The 23,418-nt window shown below is 39.2% G+C and overlaps 1 protein-coding gene across 1 annotated transcript in view; it reads right to left on the bottom strand.

Moving 5' to 3' along the window:
* SLC19A3 (solute carrier family 19 member 3) overlaps positions 1 to 23,418 on the bottom strand; it is a 163,928-nt gene that overhangs the window by 13,422 nt on the left and 127,088 nt on the right. Inside the window, exon 4 of the mRNA XM_044070920.1 lies at positions 16,216 to 16,357. Coding sequence (XP_043926855.1) covers positions 16,216 to 16,357 — 142 coding nt within the window. The remainder of the gene's footprint in view (positions 1 to 16,215; positions 16,358 to 23,418) is intronic.

Here is a 23,418-nt window from a genome sequence, read left to right as displayed (position 1 = left end):
CTTTTTCCCTTACAACTGATCTAGTTCTCATAATAAACACCCTATTCCCACTCTAAAGCCTGGCACTTGCTCACTAAAGCAATTATATAAGTCAGCACTAAAAAAATAAAAGCACTACACCCTCACAAACTCCCCTTAAGTACTTTGTTCCCCATTGGCCCTTTTTTTCAATTATAAAGGAATTCCCAATACTATTCTAGCATGTCCAAAGGTCAGTTGTCAATCTCCTCTCTGGTCCAGCTGGTGAATCTGGGAATCTTGAGGCAATGTTATAACTGCCTCATGTACACAGACAACCCTCTCCTCCACCCAACAAATTCCAACACATGTGAGAGATGCAACCATATAGCCAAACTGGAAGATAAGCTCTCTCAACTCAGTACTGGCATAACCAGTCAGGAGGAGAGGGGAACCACACTCACTACAATTCCAGTCTCACAAAGACCTACCACGACAGCAAACCAAACACATAAACACACAAAAACATACTCGGAGACTCTAAATAAAAATCTGCCTAAGCAGCAGAGACCTCCAAAGCAGACACCCAAGCAACTGCTACCCCAAAACAAAACACGTGCAACACATAGCTCACAAAGCCAGTGTGCTGAACAGCCACAGCCCTTAAGGCTAAACGACACACCTGATACACTTGTAATAGGTGACTCTATCGTCAGGCACACTGACTGTCAGGCTCACCAAGCTGAACAAGGAGAAGGTCATGGTGAGCTGCCTGTCAGGTGCTAGGATCCACCACATAACACAAGCACTCAGGTCACTCCAAGGTAAGTACAAATATAACTCAGTCATCGTCCATGCTGGTGTGAATGACCTGAGACGTACCTCCCTGGACTACATGAAAAGAGACATAGAGGAGCTCTCTGAGCATGTAGCCCAGGCCAGTATGACCCTGCCCTTGAGTAGCATCTTACCCTCACCAAGAATGATGCCACAATATGAAGACAAGATTATCAATTTCAACAATTGGCTTAAGTATTGGTGTCATTCAAAGGGGATCCAATGCCTGTCTGCCTGGGATGACATGCTCGACAAGCCATGATGCTTCGCTAGGGATGGCTTGCACCTGTCACCCCTGGGCTTTTGGATATTGGCAAAGGCTCTTGCCACCTCCATAGTGCCTTTTTTAGGCAAGGCTCAAAAGACAAATCCACCTCCATAGGTATCACAAGGGATAAGAAACTAAGAGTAATGCTACTCAACGCCAGAAGTCTAAACCTCAAGATGCACGCACTCGAAACTCTCCTTAGCATGGAGAACATCGATATCTGTGCAGTAACAGAAACCTGGTTCAAGGCTCCTGAGAGCACCCCAGCTCTACCAGGTTATACCTCATACCATGTTTTTCGGCCCCAAAATTTGTACCGAGCCACAAAAGGAGGGGGAGTATCAATATTCTTCAAAGATACCCACACCTCCAGGTTGGTGGCACAGCACGAAGCATCAGAGACTATCCATGTGCAACTAACAGTGGGCCTTCCAGTTTATAGCCTGCTACAGACCACCCTCCCAAACCCAGGAACCCCACTTGGCCTTCCTGAGAACACTGGAAAATATGAAGGTCTCTCCAAACACCATTATATTGGGCGACTTCAACTACCCTAACATAGACTGGGAGCATTACTCTAGCTCCAACACCCTAGCCCAAAGGTTCCTAGAATTTATAAACTCAAATGCTATGGAACAACTTGTTGCCACTCCCACAAGAGGGGAAAACATACTGGACCTGATCATCACCAACATGGGGACTCAATGCTCCAGACCAGAAGTGTATCCCTCACTGGTAAGATCAGACCACAAACTAATCTCACTAGATATTCACATTCCGACCCCAGCCCCTGCCCAGAAAACCACAGTGAAAAACTTCTCCAAAGCAAATTTCACACTCCTCAAAACCGAGGTGAAATCCTTCAAAGCCCCCGGGCCTGTGGAAAATACGGCCCAGACCGCAGAATCCTTTATAAACGCATTCTATGAACAACTTCAGGAATGCATGGATCATGCAATCCCAAATAAAACCAAGACCCAATCCTCCAAGGTTAGACGTCCTGTCTGGTGGACCCCAGCCATAAACAAACTATACAATAGAAGGAGGAAGCTACTACATGATAGAGCAAAATCCCAAAAAGGGAAGGCATCTCTGATCAGTATTAGCAAAAAACTACGGGCACTCATAAAATCATCTAAGGCCAGCTTCGAGAGAAAAATTGCACAGGACACTAAGGATAATCACCAGACTTTCTTTAGTTATGTTAGGAACCTGGGTGGGAATTCCCAGATATGCATAGAATTAGTCCAAAATGACAAAAAATACACCGAACCCACAGACATTGCCAACATCCTAGCTGACAGGTACAGCGCAAACTTCTCTCCCGCTTCCCCACCAAAAGGGCAAATATCTATCCCAGCAGAGTGCTGCCCCCCTGACATCTCAGATGCTGAGGTAAGAGCCACCCTCTCCAAAGCAAAAAACACAGCATCAATGGGACCAGACGGTGTCCCGGGCTGTGTCCTACATGAACTCCAAAAAGAACTAAACCCAAACATAAAACTACTGTTCAATCTCAGCCTTACTACAGGATATGTACCCAAAGAGTGGCATACAGCAACAGTGGTCCCTATCCACAAAGGTGGTGCCTCAACGGATCCTGGAAACTATCGCCCCATAAGCCTGACTAGCTTGGTCTGCAAAGCTATGGAAAGGATCATCATGGACCTCATAAATAAAGATATTGGGGACCTACAGACACTGGATCCTACCCAGTTCGGCTTTGTTAAGGGAAGATCCTGCCTCTTAAACCTGGTTGATTTCTTTGAAACAGTCACCAAGGCCATTGACGAGGGGAAGGTGGTCCACACAGCCTACCTGGACCTTGCAAAAGCCTTCGATACAATACCCCACTCAGGCATTATAGATAAGCTCACCAGCTTAAATATAAACCCCTATGTCACTAGATGGGTTGCAAACTGGCTCAAGGACAGAACCCACATGGTTAGAATTGCTGGAGCCATGTCAGACTCCAAACCAGTTACAAGTGGCATCCCACAAGGCTCAGTCCTGGGACCTCTCTTGTTCGGCATATATTTCTCGGAGGTACAGGCTAACATGGAAGGACTGTGGCTGACCAAGTTCGCAGATGACTGCAAACTGGGCGCCATAATCAACTCTCCAGCCAACACAAGCATCCTACAAAAGGGCCTCATAGAAACAGACAACTGGTGCCAGAGCCATGGCCTCAAGCTAAATGCCAAAATGTGTATAGTTATCCCCTTTGGCAAAAACAAAGTGCCCACAAATTACCACATAGGTGGTAATCTATTAAGTACGGAAGAAGTAATTAGGGACCTGGGTACCCAAGTTGATAGCAATCTCTCATTTGACAACCACATGGCTAAAGTGGTTAGAAAAACATTTTATATAGCCCACCTAATCATGAAGGGATTCACATCTAGATCAGGGGAGGTCATCGTGCCTCTTTACTCATCCCTCATCAGGCCCATAATTGAGTACAATGCCCCTTTTGGGATGTACCTTACCAGACACCTGCAGCAATTGGAAAGACCCCAAAAGTACCTCACCAAGAGGACCAAAGGGCTCAAACAGATGCCATATGCTGCCCGGTTAAAGAAACTCCAGCTCTACTCAGTGGCATACCGCCTGCTCAGAGGCGATCTGTGCCTGACGTATAAAGCCATGTCCAACCCGGAATTAATGGACATGCTGCACCTCAGAAAATCCAAATCCTATCGAGCTACGCGCTCAAGAGACTTGAACCTCAGCACTGAAATAAATAGGACATGCTGGAGGGACAGAATCATAACCCAGAGGCTCCCTTCACTCTGGAATAAAATCCCAGTCCAGGTTAGGCAGAGTCCCTCATTGACTCTCTTCAAGAGGAATCTTGATGAGTGGATGGGAGATTGTAGGTTTACCCCGGGTATCACTTCTGTGTCACTGTTAGACAGAGGCAGAGTATACTAACCTTGAAAAAGGGCATAACAAAATTATTTTAAAATGGGTGGCGAAAGCTAAACACATTCTGGCTAGGCTTATAACAAATAACACTAATTTGCAAATACTGCTGCTAAACATATAAAATATTGCAAATTCATATTATATAAATGTTTCATAGAAATTTCAGCATCATTAGAATAATGTCCAAAGAGCATAATACAGTATTAAAATCTAATATAACTATATGATATGGGTTCATACTCAGTACAGGAAGAAACTTCTTGCAAATCTGACCACTGGTGCAATTATTCTATCCATTTCTTACCTACCACAATGCTTTGACATTCTGCAGTCTCTGGTTGGATCTTTCCCTAAAACTGTACCCATCACAAACTGAGTTTTTTAAACTTGTGTTGATCAAACCTGTCCACTAATTTCACAAGCAGTGTCATTCCAGTGTGGGAAAATGTTTTTCAAAATGCTGGGTACAGAAGCAACAACTTTATGTTCTTCAGTGGATATTTACATATAACCTCAAGAGTTTGTTTAAAAAAAGGAAAGAGCAAATTACATAGAAACAAATATAATTAAATTGAATTTGTTGGAACAATAAATGCAGAATAACATTCAGGACGTATAGTGAAATTTAAATGAAGCAGGAATTGAGTAATTTATGTAACAGAGTGAATGAAAATTGTTAAAAAGAAAACAGGTATGTATACTTTATGAAAATAACAGCAGTGTTTTTGTGGTGTTTTCTTTCCCATTACTGTGTATGCATTAGTGTCACTTTAAAAAAAAAATTATGTTTAAAGAAAAAAAAACAGAAATGGAGTTTGCTGTCTAATAGTATGAATGGAGAAATCATTGTAAAAAAAAAGCGTTGCCCACAGTCTTGCAAAATTTGTCTGCTTGCCACAGATATGTCTTATCTGATCCTTTGTAAACCAAGACTTGAACTGTACTAAAACATTTTGTGGCCCCCTAGCAGTAGGTTCAGAGTTTAGTAAGGGAAACTGATGAACTCTTTCCATAGTAATACAATTTACTTTAGTCAGACAGTCTGCCAGCTTATCCAGTTTTAAATCCATATTTATTATAGTGTTAAATGCTTAAGCACATCAGAAAAACATCAGGTCAAACCATGTTATAAAATACATATTAACCAAGATAAAAATAATAACAATATGAACTAAATTTGCATCACATGATACTCCAGAAAATAAACAATATACTTATCTCTATAATACAAGAACACTAAACAACAAAACACCAGAACGATCTTTAAAGTGGCAGGTGCAGTAACTGAAGCAATACTTGAAACTTCATCGAAATAAAATTTTAAAGTTAACAAATAATAACTAAATTAAGTCTTCTAGCCAGTAAGGCTGTAAAATAGAAAAAGTTTCGATAACCAGCTTGCAAAGAGCAACTACTGTCAGGAAAAAATACATTCTAAGATATCGTCCCAAGAGTCTTAGGACTTTAGAGAGGCATTCTACTCAAAAGACCCTCTTATAATGAACTCTATCCAGTCATTGTCAGTCAAACATTGTACAGCTCATTCAAATTCTGCCTTATTTTAAACCTCATTCCTCCTCTGCATGTATTGTTTCCACAATTCCCATTTTTTCTATGCAATTTGTTTCTACCCTTTTCTAAAGATCCAGTTCCAGTTGTTTTGTCTCAGTTACTATATTCACTTCCTGTAGTACAATTGATTTAGATTTTGATTTCCATTTTCTAGTAATTCCTTTTTTGGCAGCCACCATAATTAGACTCAGCATAGCTTTACTATGTCTATGCATTTGGATTCTGCATCATAGCTCAAAAAATCATTTCCTTAGTTACACCAAATTGCTGACCTAGTATCTCTGACTGAGTAGTCTGTGGGAATTCTTTAAAGTCTGTCATTTTATTACACTCCCAGAAAATATGTTCCCCGTTACCTCTTTCTTCTCCATCACAGCTCCAACATTTGCTGTCTACCTGAGGAAAAATTCTTTGGAGTCTACTTGGGGTATAAAATACCAATGCAAACACTTCCAAGCAAAGATCCTAAATCTTGCAGACTTTGTTGCATATTTGGGAGACATACTTATATTGCATCCCCATTGTTTCTTTGTGAATTGTTTATCCAATCTCTCGCCCCAGCTCTTTCTAACTTCCTCTGATTGAGCCTTACTGTTATCATTGAATATGTTCTGTGCTCTACTAATTATTAATTTTTTTAACAACAGCCTCTTATACGTTCATAGGTTCATAGGATGATACTAGGCTATTGGCCCAGAGGCCCTTATAAGCCTAGCCAAAAATTTCACCCATGTTTCCTCAAAGTCAGCACCTGTTTTTCCTGACCAGCAGGGACACAGGTGGGATCCCAGGGGTATATATTTTGTTTCCCATCCAGTCGCCCAGGTTCCTCTTAAAAAGTGCTGGAGAGGTACTCTGCTTGACATGGAGAGGGACTCTGTTCCACAGATGGGGGAGTCTTTGAGACACAAATCTATCCCGCCAACAAGTTCTCTTAATGTCACAGACCAGGTTAAGGCCTTCTGTGTGGGTTGCACGAGTGGAGTTTGTCTTATGGACTTGATGAAGTGACTCACATAAAATCAGGAAATTAGGGACCACAAGAGAATTTATTTTAGAGTATTCAAATAAAAAAAAATGAATTGGCATGCTACAAACTTCCTTCAGCAATAATTAAAAGTCACCTGCTGAAATATTTCAAACATGGCAGTTTCAGTATTTAGCAGTTCATAATCCTGTATGGCAGAGGTGTAATCATTACCAAAAGAATGCTTTCCACAGCAACAGCTGTTCTTCAGGTTCTACATACAGGCAACATCCTCCATCTTTCTGCTTTAGCTGAAAATCTTCTGTTAGCATTATTTTTAGCATTAGTGACACAACAACATATGAGTCTTTACTCAGCTACATACACCAGCTTCCAACAGTGGCAAGTCACACCAAATACTAAAGTGAAAGCAGGAAATGTAGCAGTGCTTTATGGTTTAGTAACAACCTGTCTCCATCTTGAGAGCCTTACTATGAACCACCCTATGACCCTTACATATACAACACAGTCTGACCCTTCTTCTCTCTCTGGAGCCCCCACAGCACACATATTTCTGCACAATTTATCTTTTTGATCTACCAACCTAGAAGTGAAGATTTCAAGTTTCATTTGCAAATCATTAAATTGCTTTTTCATTACCTTATCTTTCTTTTGCATGGACAATATGGCAACTGGTTGGTTGTAAATCATCACTTCAGTGTCTCTATTACCCATATCCAACCTAGCTATAAATTTTGTGTAGCGATAAATTCAGTCACAATTTTCTCCAAAGGAATCTCAGAGACTGCTGCTGTAAATGTTGTGGGATCCAAACTTTCTCTGGCACCAATGGCTTCCATGTTCTCATCATCACGCATGGGAGATGAACATTTAGAAATATACCCTGTTTTGTATGCTATTAATCAAATATTTCAATATCCTTGTCAGTTTACCTTAGAGTACCATGCCAAAGAACATGAAAGCACAATTTTACTGGCCTCCCTGTAAAAAATAAACTTATTTTTCTTGACATACAAGTATAAATATCAACAGAGCAGTGGAGAGGATATGCTACTTCCTGAAAGACCTTGAGGTATGATCCATATTCTTGGACAGAATTACTATTCTGGCCAGGTATTAAGATTTCTTGACACACCGATAAGTAACCTTCATTAACAGAAAGGATATTTTTCATTGACCATCAAGATATTTCTCATATACATAAGTATTAGGCTATTTCTGATTTCCTTTTTCATAAAAGGGCTTGTTTTGGATAACTTTGCAGCAGCCTACATTGGTTGCTTAGCTATTGGTTTCTTGGTGTCTTCATATGGCAGTCTTAATTGTCCATTAATCTTATAATGCTGCATCATTTCCATGTGTTCACTTTACTGATGGTGTCCTCTAAGAACAGGGACAGTATTCCAACGTGTTTGCAGTTAACATGGATATTCCATTTCTCTGCTTCATAACAATCAGTAGTGAGTTATGATGCATAATTGCAGTAAAAATCCTTTCTTGTAAGAACTAGCAAAACTTCATTTTGTAGACCAGGAAAAGGCCTATGTCTTTCTCAGCATATTCAAATTCTACAAGAAGAGGTGTCACATGCCACCCTAATAGACATGTATGGAGTAAAATGAATCATTGCATTTTCCATTTTAATTAGTTCCTTTGAGTCCTTAAAGGTATGTTCACTGCCCACCTTCCATATGCATGCCGATCCCATCTGAGGCATCATCTGGAGTTGTGAAGGTTTGGTGCATTCAAGAGATTCAGATTAATAATAATGTCTTGGTAACTCTGCACATCAGATATTCCAAGGAATATCTTGTCCATTGCCCACTGCTAAAGAGCAAGCCTGGGTACAGTCCCAAAGTTAGTCAGTTATTCCAGAAAAATACTTTATGCATACTCATGGTTGGAAACTTGTTAGGTTCATCTTCTGTGATTCATAGATATTTTTTGGAGGCCCCCACCCTAAAAAAGACTATAAAACCCCTCCTTCAGACACCAGTTGATCCATGAATTACTCCAAGATGTAGGAACCCATGGGCACAATCATTTTCTTGGGAGCTGAGAGCTGGATGACAGGCATGGTGGGTTTTTGGGAGTTTTTACTCAGTGTCACTGCAAACTTTGCAGTGTAGCTGTCAGAAAGTGCATGCGTACTATTGCATTTGCTAACTTTCTGTTGAGCAGAGTTAGGCTCATTGCTACAGGAGATATATCAGCACTCCCGGAAATGTCACCCATGCAGTCATCAGCTGCTGCTTCCACCCTTTGCAGATGAGTGAGCCAGAGCTGACTGCTCACTCTATACTTTCCTGCCCAGCTTCTCTAGCACCCATGACACCAGCCAGTCACATGTTATCTAGGTTAGAGGCATGGCTTTATCTTTGTATGCTGCGGGGCTAATCATTACATCCCTCCATCCCAGGGAGGGAAAATCTGTTTGGCTGGCAGGGTATACTGTGCAGTCATCAATACTGGACTGGCACTAACCTTGAAATGTCCACATATACAAATGCTTTTTGATTTTCCTTTCTTGAATTAGTTGATGGTGTCAAAAGCAACTTTTCTAACATTAAAAATAGCTGAAATTCAGTCAAATGTCAATATGGAAAAGCACTTTTTCTGCACTCTGCTTTCTTGCTAGTTATCATAATGAAATCTATGGACGTTGTGTACTGAGTAAGGAAATGAAACTTGCCATACTACCTCCCCAGTCTTCCAGCAGACGTTTACAGACTGGTTTGCTATTACTTCAATTTGACAGCTCTGTATTTGGATGCTCATCCTGTTACCAGGATTCTTCAGTATTTGCACCATGGGGGGGTTTGGACTGTTTTGCTGCTTACCTCAGGCAACACCCAAAGATTTCCAGCTTCTTTTGTTCACTTTCTAGTCTAGTTATTAAAACATCAGTCATTGCCATTGCCTTGATAACTTTTTGGCGAGCGTTCGGTTTTAGTTCATTTCTTGCTTTTATGTGATTTAATTTTCCCATATCCTTTGTGAAATATCTGCTTAACATCTGTAGCCAAGTATGACACCTTTTCATCTGTAATGGGTTTATATTTCCGTATCCTGCCATCTGCAGCTATATGATAGAATACAAGTTTATCTGAGGCCCCCAGAATTGCATGCATTTTTAGGTTCAGCTGTTGTGTTTTACATTGTTTTAATTCATATGTTACTCGCACACCCTTAAAATTCTTATTTCTCATTGTGGTGACTATTTCACTTGCATAAGCCTTTAGTAACTTTTTAGAATCACATAATCCTATATGTCTGAATAAGTCTTTGTTGAAATCGTAAATGAAAAGTCTACATATCAAATTTACTTACGAGTTTCATGCCTCAGACTTTTGTACTGAACTGAGTAACATCTCTCTCACTTTTATTCATAATGTAAAACTTGAGACAATCTCATTTAATGCTCATTTTCTGTACTTGCCCCCAAAACAAACACTACTTGAATTACCCATTCTAAAGACTTAAACTTACCTGTGATATAAATAAGGCCTCCTGAAGAGACAGGTATGTATCCCAGAGACTACCCCTTCTCTGGAACAGGCTCCCCATCCATGTGAAGCTGAATTCCTCTCTAACCCAATTCAAATGTAACATGGACAATTGGATGGGAATTGAAAATTCATCCCTGGCCTGGCACCTATTTTTTTTAACACCTTTTACTGAATTATCACTTGTACTGCGGTGGTGGTGCTGTAGTAGCGTTGTCGCCTCACAACAAGATGTTGTGCCGTTCGATTCTCAGCTAGAGCGTCTTCTGTGTGGAGGCATGCGTGAATGGGCATACCTTCATTGAAGGTTGTGTGTCAGGGCTGGCAAACTCGGCACGTAAAAAATCTACTGCCAATCATTAGCAGACCGGAGTTCCACTGTGGTGACCCCTAACCCGGAAAAGCCGAAAGACACAAACAAACAAACTGAATTATCACTTGTGACTTGGCACCTTTGTCTCTAATGGACACAGGCAGTCTGTAAATGGTTCATCTCACAGGCCCCTACTTGTAAATGTTCCATCTCCCAAGTCCCTGCTTACACTTACCAGGGGTACCAGAATTTGTCAGAGAGTTGGGATGCATGGTTAGGCTTAAAAAGGCCCATGTGTTCGTTAAGCTAGTAAACACCTCTGAACCTATGAACCTATATTCAGTTTATATGTGACACTGACCACTTCTCATTTTCTGCATTCATTTTTATACATAGCCTGTTGTAGCCCATATCAGATGAGAAATATATATATTCTATTAATAAGAGGCAATTCTTCAACAGTTGATTCATTAACCCTTGACCCATTGACACCATATATACTGACAGTGCAAATTGCACATATTAATTTACAAATTTACATTTATAACCAGGAAAAAGCCGAAAGAAGAAGAAGAAGTTTGCAAATTCTCAAAATAATAATAATAAGAATAATAATAAATAGTATATAATATTTTGGAGGACACCCCAAAATGTCCTTTTATCAAATGTTATTTATTTGTATTTGAAGCGAACAAATTCTGAGTTGGTGAATTGCTGTTGAAGAGATTTTAGTGAATTTATTTAGATCAATACATACATAACCTTTCTAAGAGACCTTCTACAAAGTTGCTACTTAGCTCTGAGATATAGTCTAAACACTCTCAGTTTTTCTGTGAAATTTAAAATGCTCTGCAATTATAAAAGTCTTTGGGTTGAAATGCTTTTGTATTTTTTCAGCCTCTTTGAATGACTTTCCTAGTGTTGGCCAGCTAGTTACTTTCCCCGTCTCACAGGTTCGATGAATTACACATTCGATGGATGGACTTTCCATGGATTGATTTTGATGAATTACCATTTGATGTTTACTCCCTTCGATGATTAACCATAAACCCATATTCGAGATACTGTTGCTGCCATTTGTTATATATGTCAAGGCATATTTTTAGTAAAACAATAATAGATAAATGGAGAATGCATCTTTTATGCAGTGTGTCTTTACTCACAGACTGCAGACTCTGGAGGGGCATCAGTTTGTTTATACTTAAATCACACTCCATATGTAGATAAGTAAATGCAAACATAGATCATCATGCGTTTTACTGATGTATAGATTGGTATTTATTTCTTAATTCCAACATTGTCCTCATCTGCAGTCCCCATTTCTGGTGGCACTGAATAGTGTCAGCACTTTGTTAGTGCAATTTGGTTGGGGATATAGATTTCTGAAATGATCTCTACCCATAGCATCTGTGTCTAGTGTGTCATCTGGCCCTCTGAGATAATCAGATCTTAACATATTTTTCTTTCCACTCTTAGAGAATGACTTCTGTCCCCTGTCATTTCCTCCAGTGTTGATATACTCTACAGGTTCATAGGTTTATACTAGGCTAATGAGCTAATGACCACAAGAGCCCTTATAAGCTTAACCATGTAACTCAAATGTGACTCATGAATTTGATTTGTATAGTGTGTGATTTACTGACTGCCTGTGTCCATCAGAGACATAGGAGCTAGGCCAGGAGTGACTTTCCGATTACCCATTCATTGGTCTAAGTTGCAGTTAAATAGGGATTGGTAGGAACTCTCCTTCACATGGATGATGAGTCTCAGACAATGGGAATTCTCTGAGAAACAAATCTGTCTCTCCAACATGTCCTGTTTAGGTTCAAACAAAATTTAGGTCTTTTAATCTAGTAGTTCTGATGTTGTTTGTTTTGCAGATATGCAAAAGGTTAATCAAAATAGGATCCAGGGATGCCAAGCAAGGATCATCTCTCAAAAGTCTGTATAATACTGAGTAAAGAGACAGGGCTTTGAGGCAATCAGAGTAGGACATTGCGTTTGCTCCCTGTATTAGGTTCTCCAATTCAGTCCTCGGCTAGGGAGCCTTCTGTGCGGAGTCTGCATGTCCTCTCTGTAGTCGCGTGGGTTTCCTCCAGGTGCTCCAGTTTCCTCCCACATCCCAAAGACAGGCTGTAGGTGGATTGGACACCCTAAATTGGCCCTAGGCATGAGTGTGTGCATGTGTGTTCCTTCTGTGGAAGGTTGGGCACCGGGCTGGCAACTCAACACCATAAAACTCCACTGCCAATCATGAGCAGAGTGGTGATCTGCTGTGGTGACCCCTAACCGGGAAAAAGCCAAAAGAAAAAGAAGATTCTTTTTGCAAGGAACCTTTGTGGAAATTCCAGTGGCCTCATGTATCTGGTCAGGTAGATACTGGAGGGGGCATTATAGTCTATAATGCGTCTGATCATGGCCATGTGCAGTGGTATAATGACCTCTCTTGACCTACAGTGGATATAAAAAGTGTACACACCCCTGTTAAAATGCCAGGTTTTTGTGATATAAAAAAATGAGACCACAGTAATTAATTTCAAAACTTTTCCCACTTTTAATGTGACCTATAACCTATACAATTCAATTGAAAAACAAACAAATCTGTTAGGGGAAAAAATATAAAAAATAAAAAACGTACAATACGCTGGTTGCATAAGTGTGCACACCCTTAAAATAATACTTTGTTGTGTGTGCACACCCTTAAACTAATACTTTGTTGTGTGTGCACACCCTTAAAATAATACTTTGTTGTGTGTGCGCACCCTTAAACTAATACTTTGTTGTGTGTGCATACCCTTAAACTAATACTTTGCTGTGTGTGCACACCCTTAAACTAATACTTTGTTGATGCACCTTTTGATTTAATTACAGCATTCAGTCTTCTTGGGTACACGCCTGCCATCAATTAAAGAGACTTTGATTAACCCCAAATAAAGTTCAGCTGCCCTAGTAGGATTTTCCTGACATTTACTCAGTTGCCTGCTACAGAAAAAGCCATGGTTCGCAGAGAGCTTACAAAGCATCAAAGGGATCTCATTGTTGAAAGGTATCAGTCAGGAGAAGGGTACAAAAATATGCACAGCATTGGATATACCATGGAACACAGTGAAGACAGTCATCAGAAAGTGGAGAAAATATGGGACAACAGTAATGTTACAAAGAACTGGACATCCCACCACAATTGATGAAAAGACAAGACGAAAACTGGTTAGGGAGGCTGCCAAGAGACCTACAGCAACACTGAAGAAGCTGCAGGAATTTCTGGCAAGTACTGGTTGTGTACTATATGTGACAACAATCTCCCGTATTCTCCATTTGTCTGGACTATGGGGTAGGGCTGCAAGACCTTTTCTTACACAGAAAAACATCCAGGCCCGGCTAAAATAATGACTCCAGGGGTTCTGATAAGCCAATATTTTAGACTATTCTGGCGGCATCCTGGGATGTCATCTGTGCCCATTGAGGCTGTGTTCTTGGCTTTTCGTCAGTGCAGCCAGTACCTGCACTCTAGTTATAGCTGTTGGAGTTATGTTTGAAGGTATTTTTGAGGGGATGGTTAGGGGTGAAGGGGTAAAATTGGAACTGAATTTGTCTGGAAACAGTTTCACTATATTGCCAGGCTCAGTGAATGTGGCACCATTAACCACCAGTTGAGCACACTGCTGTGTGTTGCCCTTGAGGTTTCTGATGTAGCTGTAGAAGGCCTTCTGGTTATCTTTCACCTGGGAGACTATCTTAACCTCAATGCTGGCATTGCTTGAACTAATTAGCCCTCTTAGTTGGCTATTTACTTTGATGAGTTTTTATTTTTATAGGAATTACTGTTCTTGATATTTGCCACAATTTTTTTCTTTTGTTGTATATTTTGTTTAGTTTGGGATGCCACCAGGGCAGTTTATTTCTGGGATTTGTCCTGGACTTACTTCTGGTAGATACAGCAGCCTTTATTCAGCTATTGACATAGTTGTACAGAGTTTCTGATAGCATTTCACTATAGGCTGATGTGCTTTCCTGGTTTGGATGGGCATTGAATTTTGACAAACCAGCACTTTGTAATAGTGCCTAACAGTTATTAGTTTTAATGGGATTATGGAGCTGATTTTGATTTCAAAGGAGACAGCTTTATGTTTGACATGGGGGGGGGGGGGTGCAGTGTTCTCTCATATTTGTAAGCAAAAGGCCCAGTGTACTGGCGCCTATAGCAGGCATATTCACTATTTGGTCTAGGTTGTTTGTATTTATGAAGTCCAGGAATCTCTGTGCCTGTATATTTGAGGCCATGAAAGATTTCTCATCTATAAAGGAGTAATTAAAGTCTCCCATGAGCAGTGTGTTAGGTTGGATGGTAAGTGCCCCCAGTAGGCCCAAGTATGCACTGTGAGCTTCTTGGGACATAGAGGGTGACCTATAGCTTCCTAGGCTATGTTACTGGATTTTGTGCATGGTGATCTGTACATGGAGGAACTCCAGCACATCCCTGTTTGACCACCCTAGAGGTATGCTTGTTACTGATGTATATTGAGACACCTCCACCTTTAGCCCTTGTCTGTGTAGCTACTAGTCTAAAAGTGTGGAAAGTGCTTAAACCTTGCACTGCTGGGATACTCTTTGCCACATTAAACCAAGTCTCGGTAACTAAACAGATGTCTATATTCTCATGTGTGACGTGGAGGGAGTGTAGTTTTTTTATGCTCCTGGCATTGAGCAGTAACGCCTTGAGGTTCAGATGAGCTGATTTTGCTATGTCAGTAGGTTTGCTAATTTGGTATTGCTTAAAAAAGGCACTATGGGGGTAGATAAAGTTTTAGCCAGTATTCAAAAGCCTAGTGGGAAAAGGTGCAGACCATACTCTGTAAAACAATGTCGTCTGTTAACCATATCCTCCCAAATTGACAAATATTGGATTCCCTTAGAATAAAATCACAAAGACAGCCAGATGTTAAAATCAATATTTTTTTGCTCATATTGTGGCATCATCCTCAGTGATGGTAATATGCTGCCCAGTGCCAGGCTCATACCAGCCTGAGACACATAGTCTGAGAGCTCCATAATGTCTCTCTTTATATAGTCTGTGGAGGTGCATCTTAGGTCATTTACATCTGCATGGACAATGATGGACTCATGCTAGTATTTGTGGCATAATGACCTTGAGTGCATGCATGATTTGGCAGATCCTGGCCCCAGATAAGCAGCAAACAGTTCTCATCTCCTTCTTCAGACTGGTTAGAAGGGCATCAGTATATCCTACAATGGATCCCCTGTGACAAGAGTCCTGGGAAGTGTGTTTACTTGCCATGGGGGCTTAGTGTTTGGGGCTCCACTCAGAGTGACAGTATGGGCATGCTGAGGCATGCTTTTGACAATGGGTGGTCTAGGCTATCTTTGTTGTTTAGGAAGACTGTTTTTAAGTCCCTCGGCATACATTAGTTAATGCGTATGTTGTGTGCTATGTGAGGTGGGGGTGTGTGAGTGGTTTCAACTACCTGGTGTGCACTTGTATGCGAGAGTTTAGCCTCCGGTGTCATTGTGTAAATATGGCTCTTGTATACTGTATCTGCTTCTTTAAGGATTAAGTGGTTGTCAGTAAACATCAGACAGTAGTCTCAACATGCCCATGTCCACCAAGCTGGCTACAGAGAAGTTAGGATATCGCATATCCATACTGTCCAGTCCTTTGACTCATGGACCACAACCCTGTCACTGTGCAATACATGGATATTTTTAATTAATCCTGGATTTTACATAAAATGATGATTTTGATTTCTTGATGACAAACCAAACAATGAAAGTGAACTCTTGCCAAAAGCACTGATGCATTTCTCAAGTGGTAAGTGAAGGTTCTTACCTGAGTAATAATCTCTAATCCAAGGCCACTTTTGTCAACAACAATCACTGTAAGAATTGTCTGTAGAGCTAGAGCAATGAAATTGTTTACTCCAAACATCAAAGCGTAACGTTCCATACTGAGATTAGAAGCTATCTGAAACCTAAAATCAGAAACAAGAAAATACAGTACATCAATCAAATTGTCAGAGTGCTTTTAATTTGGTGGGGGCATAGTTTAAATATCTTGTAAAAAGTACCTTTAATTCCACAAATAAGAAATGAAAGAAGGAATAAAAGAAGAAATAACAGGATAGATGTAAACTGGTAGACATACAAGTCAGCAGAAAAATTGTTTTTATAATGCATTGTTCATTTTGGTAAAAATGCAAGAATAGCTAATGACAACTATAAGTTCCTTAGTGTGAGCTTGTAGAAAGTATAAGATATTTCTTGGAGAATTCTGATCCACAAAGACCCCCTGCCATTGCCTCTACATTTCTTTGTTGCAACTACACTAAATGTTAAGCAAAGTGTGCCAGTGAGAATTCAAATGAGTTGCACTGTGCAATTCTGAGTTGTGACTGCTTTGGTGTAGCTCTGCTGTAACACACCCAGCAAGGCAGTGAGTAAATTTATTTATTTATTTAATAATAAATAAATAAAAAATATTATGAAGGGCCAGGCAATTAGAGACTCCAGGCTAAATCCTACCGAAGAAGGGTTTTTAGCAGAATTGGATGATTTAAGAGTTAGGTTATTGCAGAGAGGGTATAATACCAATGAGGTTAGTTGCTCTCTAGAGAACACCTATGATTTACGACCCACAATAGCCACACCATACTTTGGACCCTCTGACTCTGTTGAAAATACAAGTAGTTATAGGGCTCAATCTGGAATTAGGTTTTCAACACCTTTTTCATCTGATTATTTTGAAGTCAGAGAGATCATTAGCAAATACTGGTCCATCTTGCAGGTTGATGATGACTTGAAGAATATAGTAGGTGATGTACCTAGGTTCCAGTATAGGAATAAGAATAATTTGAAAAGGATGCTCTGCTACCCGAAATATGGAAGGAAAGATAGGATAATAGGCCACACAAAGCCTTGTGGACGTTGTAACTTCTGTTCATTCATGGACACAAGCACAGATTTTTTGCATCCAGATTTACAGGTAGTTTTTAATACGAAGGTCAATGCTGACTGCATGACTTGCCATGTGGTATATTTAGCTGTCTGTCAATCCTGCTCTTGCTTTTATGTAGGCAAAACAAATCATCCCCTTAGGGACAGAGTGAAAGAGCCTATTTATCATATCAAGAAAGGCTCACCACATAATGCTTTAGCGAAACATGTTAACCTTTTTGGGAACACACATGAGTTTTTATTCAGAGTATTAGAGGTCATATTTCCGACTAAGAGAGGGGGGTGACATTAGGACACATACCGAAAGTAAGGAGAGTGATTGGATTGTTTTACTTAGAGCTGATAGTGGGTCAGGACTCAATGAGAGAGCTTCAGTAAAACCCAGATTGAGGGGAACGTAGGAACATTAGATAACAAATGTATATTTTTCATATTTATGTGTATGCTTCTCTTATATGTTTGTCATATATACAAGTGTGTCTTTTACACATATCTTTTATATATATATATATATTTTATATATATATTTTTTGTATGCATGTGTATATATTATATACGTGCGTGTGCACATTTGTATACATTTTTTCAACACATACATGTATGTGTATGTATATATATATATATATATATATATATATATATATATATATATATATATGTATATGTATACATATTTTATATATATATTTTTATATTTTTATACACATTTAATAGATGTTTTTATATATACATGTACTGCTTTTTTACATATATACACATATATCAGACTGTACAGTTTAGATTGGATATATATCATTCTTTATGTTTGGTTTTATGCTTTTTGTTTTATGTATTGTATGTTTTTTTGACATTTCTCTTTTAAATTGTTTTGCTCAATTAATTGATTATTCAATTGAGAGGTGTATATATTCTATTCTTGTCGTTAGTTTTGTTGTAAAGAGATCTGAGGAAGCTACACATAGCGAAAGCGCTTATCTCATGCAATAAAGTTCTATTTTGGTTATATATAAGTTTGGTGACTTTTGGATTAACACTTGAAGTGATCTTTGGACTATTCCATGACGTTTGGATTGTTTAAATCTTAAATTTGCTTCGCTCCTACCCCTTAATTTCTGCTGGTTTATTTATTTACATTATTTTACCGGGAAAGTCCGACTGGGCCAGAAGTCCGTTTTCAGCGGCGGTCCGGGGAGAAAAGCTCCACAGTAATATAAGCAAAATACAATAATTAGATAGTACAATAGTATACAAATAGTAAGATGCAGAATACATATCATCCAGTTAGTCTATACAAAGAAGTATTCAGTACTGTTTTCTAGTAGATACAAGTTCAAAAAAGAAAATCACACAAGCATTTCAGTAAATATCACTGGGAGAATGATAAAATTAGTTGTGTACAAATTAAATAATGGTTATGAACAAATAAGATTTCCTTTATATTTTTTTTATGAGCAGTAATAACACCAAGGAGAGGAAGAAAATTAGGTAAGGAGTGGACAATATGGTGAGAGAGTTATTTATTTATTTATTGCATTTGTTAACCAGGAAATTTGACTGGGCTTAGAAAGAGCACATTTTCAGTGGAGGCCCGGGGAAAAAAGCTCCACATTAATTACATACAAAAGTAAATTAATAATACATACAACAAAGTGTTATGAGCAGTACATTCACATTTAAAGAAAATAATAACTAAAACAGTGATAATGTTTACAATCAGGTATAAATGTGGTAATAAAAAATGACAAGTATTTAAATAACACATGAGAATAAATATATCTGTAGAATTCTTAGCAGAGAAGGGTTGACTTCGGGCTAGAAAGGGGGTGGCAGCAGAGCTATAGGAAGAAGAGTCAAGTTAATGAGACAGCAAGAAGTCATTATGGTAGAGAGAAGGAGAGGAAATAGTTGTAATTGAATGGTTAAAGTTGAAACTCCAGAGAGAGAGAAGTCAGGCGTTGGGGTTATTTGTTGTGGTACATGAGCATAGTCAGTGAGAGGAGAGATGTAATTTGAGGACTTTTTTCAAAGGAGGCAGAATTGCTGATAGTCCTGAGTGAAGGAGGGAGATTATTCTATAATTTGGAGACAGTATGAGAATACAACATTTGGCTGGCTGAGAGCTTGGGTTTCTCAACAGACAGTAGCATTTTGTTTACAGACCTGAGGTGGCGATTAAGATAGTACATGGTCAGTATGGAGGAGAGAGAAGGGCAGGTTTCAGGTTGATAGACTATCTTGTGGGCTGTGGTTAGTTGTAGATAAGTGAGATGGGGAGGGAATTACAGCCATTTTAGTTGATGCAGAGATGAGCAGTGGTGGAGAGACAATTTTGCATTTGTAACAAATTTAGCAACTTTGTTGTAGCAAGAGTGATATTTAGTTTTTAAATAAAACTGTAGATTGGTGAGGATGAGAGCACCATATAGCAGAGTTGGAACCAGGAAGGATGATGCCAAGGCCTTTTTAGCGGAGAGGCTAAGATAATAGTTGTGCCTATAAAGGGCACCTAGCTTCTGATTTTTTTTTTTGATGTTATTGTAGATGTGAAGGTCAAAAGTTAATTTCTCATCAATGAAACCTAGCAATTTGGTACTAGGGAATGAACAGTGAGTAGTGACTTGTCAACAGGGCTAGATTTTGTAGGGGTGAATATTAAGAGTTTTGTTTTATTGGGCTTAAGGGTAAGATGGTTCTGAGACATCCAGGTTTCAGTGGAGGTAAAAGCTTCTTGGGTAAGATGCTGTAATACAGTGGCAGATTTAGAAGAGCAGATGATAGTCGAGTCATCTGCGTATTGAATGACAGTACAGTGGGTAAGAGTGGTATGAAAGTTATTGACAAATATACTGAACAGGAGGGGACCCAAAATTGAACCTTGGGGAACACCTGTATTTGTATTGATGAAAGGGGAAGGAGAGTGCTGCCATATAGTAGATTGCTGCCTATTGCTGAGATAGTTAGTAACCCATTGTAGGGTAGGGGGAGATAGGCCAAGGTCCGAGAGTTTAATAAGCAGTAGGGAGTGGGAAATGGTGTCAAATGCCTTTGATAAATCAAGAAAGAGGGCAGAGACTAAGGAGCCAGCATTCCAAGATCTATTTACTGTGTCCAAGAAGGAAATGAGGGCAGTGCTGGTGCTATGTTTGAGCCTAAAGCCATGTTGAGTGGGGGAAACAAATTGGTGTTTTATCAGATCACTCAGGAGCTGGGTATAAATGCACTTCTCTAGTATTTTAGAAATGGGGGAAATATAGTTATAGATATCTTGTCAGTCAGGTTTGGCACAGGAGCAATGCCAGTTCTTGGATAGATGTTCAAATAGTAGTTGTTTTAAACTGCTACATTCAGGTGTGTTTTTGAGGGTGTGGGGTAGGGAGTAAAGCACAGACATAAATAAAATGTCATGTTGTAATCTACTCTTTAATATTTCTGACAGTTTCTTTTTATATGAATGTAGACAGTGATATGCAATGTTCTTTTATGTTACTGACTTTTACACATACTGGTTCTCAGTAGCTTAATACTGCTTAAATGTGAATCTTCCTTTAAGGCATTCAGTCTTAGAGAAGTTGTTGTACGTGTGCAGGCAGTATCTGGTGGCCTTCACAGTGCAACTCATAAATGAAAGCTGTACTGCTAAAAAAAATAAATATTGAAATATATCTAAAAGAAAAAAAAATATTAGAAGACAATACTCACAATATAATTGAAATAATACATCTCTTATGAAAACATTAGTTGATAAATATATATTAAATGTAAAGCCTGTGCAATGTGCGAGATATTTGCACTCACTTGTAGTAAGACATTGATGATGCAGTCCTTTATATTTCTTTATTGCATATAAAATAATGCATATTGCATGTAGTCCATTTAATATTTCCTCTCCTTGTTTCTAATTTTATATGTAAGTCAACTTCAAATGTACACCACCATTACACTGCACATAAAGGACAGTGATTGCTTTACCAATGCCAAAAACACTACAATCACTTAAAAAAATGCTGTAAAAAGGCAGGTGAAACTCATTAAAATACTAATTGTGACCATAGCAGACATTCTCCTTGAAACAAAAAACACGCCTTGCTCTATTACTATACTAATGCACATACCAATACATCCATTAAGAGCACATACAAAACTACCCAAAACACTAAAGTCCCACACTTCACAAATGAGTAACAAGAATCTGCAAATCATACCAACATGCCTGACTTTAAATGGGCAATGCGTGAACAAGCTGTGCTGGTTTTGTAGTTTTCAGCTTTTTGAGGAAATCCCCTGTGCAGTCTTGCAGATATAAATCAGTGTGAACTGATATGAAACGAGTTAGTTATGTGATGAAAAGTCCCTACTCTAATGAACATGCTTCGCATGTACATAAAGTCATGATACTGTCATCTGTTTTTCAGCAAGAGGCAGGCAGAGTGAAGCTGTGTGGATCCCTCAAGAATTTTCTAGGAGATTTTTTGTACTGGTTATGGTTCTGTGTCACTGGCTAGAACTTATCAAAACTGTTAACACAATTAAATTCACTTTGGCGGTATCCTTATGTGGACATCTTGTTGTGGCTGCTATAAGGCTGGAAAGGGAGCCGATAGGACAGTCAGAAAAAGGGGAGACAGTAGATAAGGAAAAGACAAAAAGGAACACATTAAAAGGGTTATCCTGGAGGAGGGGGGAGAGTATAAATTATATTTTCTGGTGAGGATACAGCCCATTGTCCAAATATATATATTAGTAAGGGATGCTGGGGGTAAGAAGGGCAGAATTATGTTAGAAAAGATTTAAGTTTTTTTTAGTATGTTACGCTGACAACTAGAGGGGGACACAAAACATGCAGATGGTGCATAGACACAAAGTGTATAGGAAAAAGGGCTTCACAATCGATACCATCCCAGTCTGGAGAATCTCAATATTCCCCTGCCCTGATGTACCTGGGAGAGTTGACCCTGATTATGAGGGGGACTGAGGCCTTTCTACTGACTTTCAGGTCAGACCCTACTGGGATAGTAAGTCTTGCACATATTGGAGGAGGCTTTCCTATGAGCCCCCCTGCACCTCTCCCTCTTTACTGAAGCCTCCACCAGGCCCCAAAGCCCAGAATGCTGGCTTGCTAGGCTGCCATACACTATATTGCTGACAGAAGTGGGAGCACTACTCCCACCCTGTGAAGCAGTCCCCAGGAGGACAGGGACTGATAGTGATCTTTCACACATCTGGTATCGCTGCAGTTGAGATGCCCCAGGCTTTTCTGGACCTGCAGAAAACAACAAAACACAGAATAAAAGTAAAAAACAAAAACAGAGAGAGAGAGAGAGAGAGAGAGATGGAAACAAGCAAATGACTCGTAAGTGTTAAATAGCAAATGCCTTTATTTCAATGAAACAAAAATTATTTTTATTCAGTAGCTAAATATTATCTTGCAATGAATTACTTTTAACAGTAAATACGGCCAGCTACAGATTCAGTTTCAACTCTTTTAGCATCTCAGAAGTTAATCTTTGTAATACTGCATTACTTACCATGACTAAATAAATATATGAATGTCTGTAATGAAATTCCATAACCCTTCTACAATTAATTACTTTAATGTTAGAGTGACAAGTTGGTTCAGGCTCAGGTCTTGGTTCACTTCCAAAGTATTCATCCTTGGAATACTACCTCACTCAATTTGCATTTAACTACCACTTACCTACCTAGGACTGTAAGTATAACATTCTGACTGTTACAATCTGTGGTTGCATATTCAATTTTATTTTATGTTTTTATTTTTATTTGTAAGATTTTGTTTTCTGCTTGAGGTTTGTAACTGCATTTGCCTCTGTTTATATCTCTCGCAGTTACAGCTCACCTCCTATGAGAAAATAAGATTATAAAGGAATGGATTACTGAATGTGTGTGTGTGTGTGTGTGTGTGTGTGTGTGTGTGTGTGTGTGTGTGTGTGTGTGTGTGTGTGTGTACTGTACTTTAGTGGGCAGCAATATTTAAAATATTTCTGCAAGGCACTTTCTGGTTTGTAACCCCTTTTTATCTAGCATTTTATCCTATTCTCCATAGTTTGTACATTAGCAAATG

This window comes from Protopterus annectens, chromosome 4.part1, assembly GCF_019279795.1.
Source record: "Protopterus annectens isolate FY-2018-M chromosome 4.part1, PAN1.0, whole genome shotgun sequence".
In the NCBI taxonomy this organism is placed as follows: Eukaryota; Metazoa; Chordata; order Ceratodontiformes; family Protopteridae; genus Protopterus; species Protopterus annectens.
This window is presented reverse-complemented; position numbering and strand designations above follow the sequence as displayed.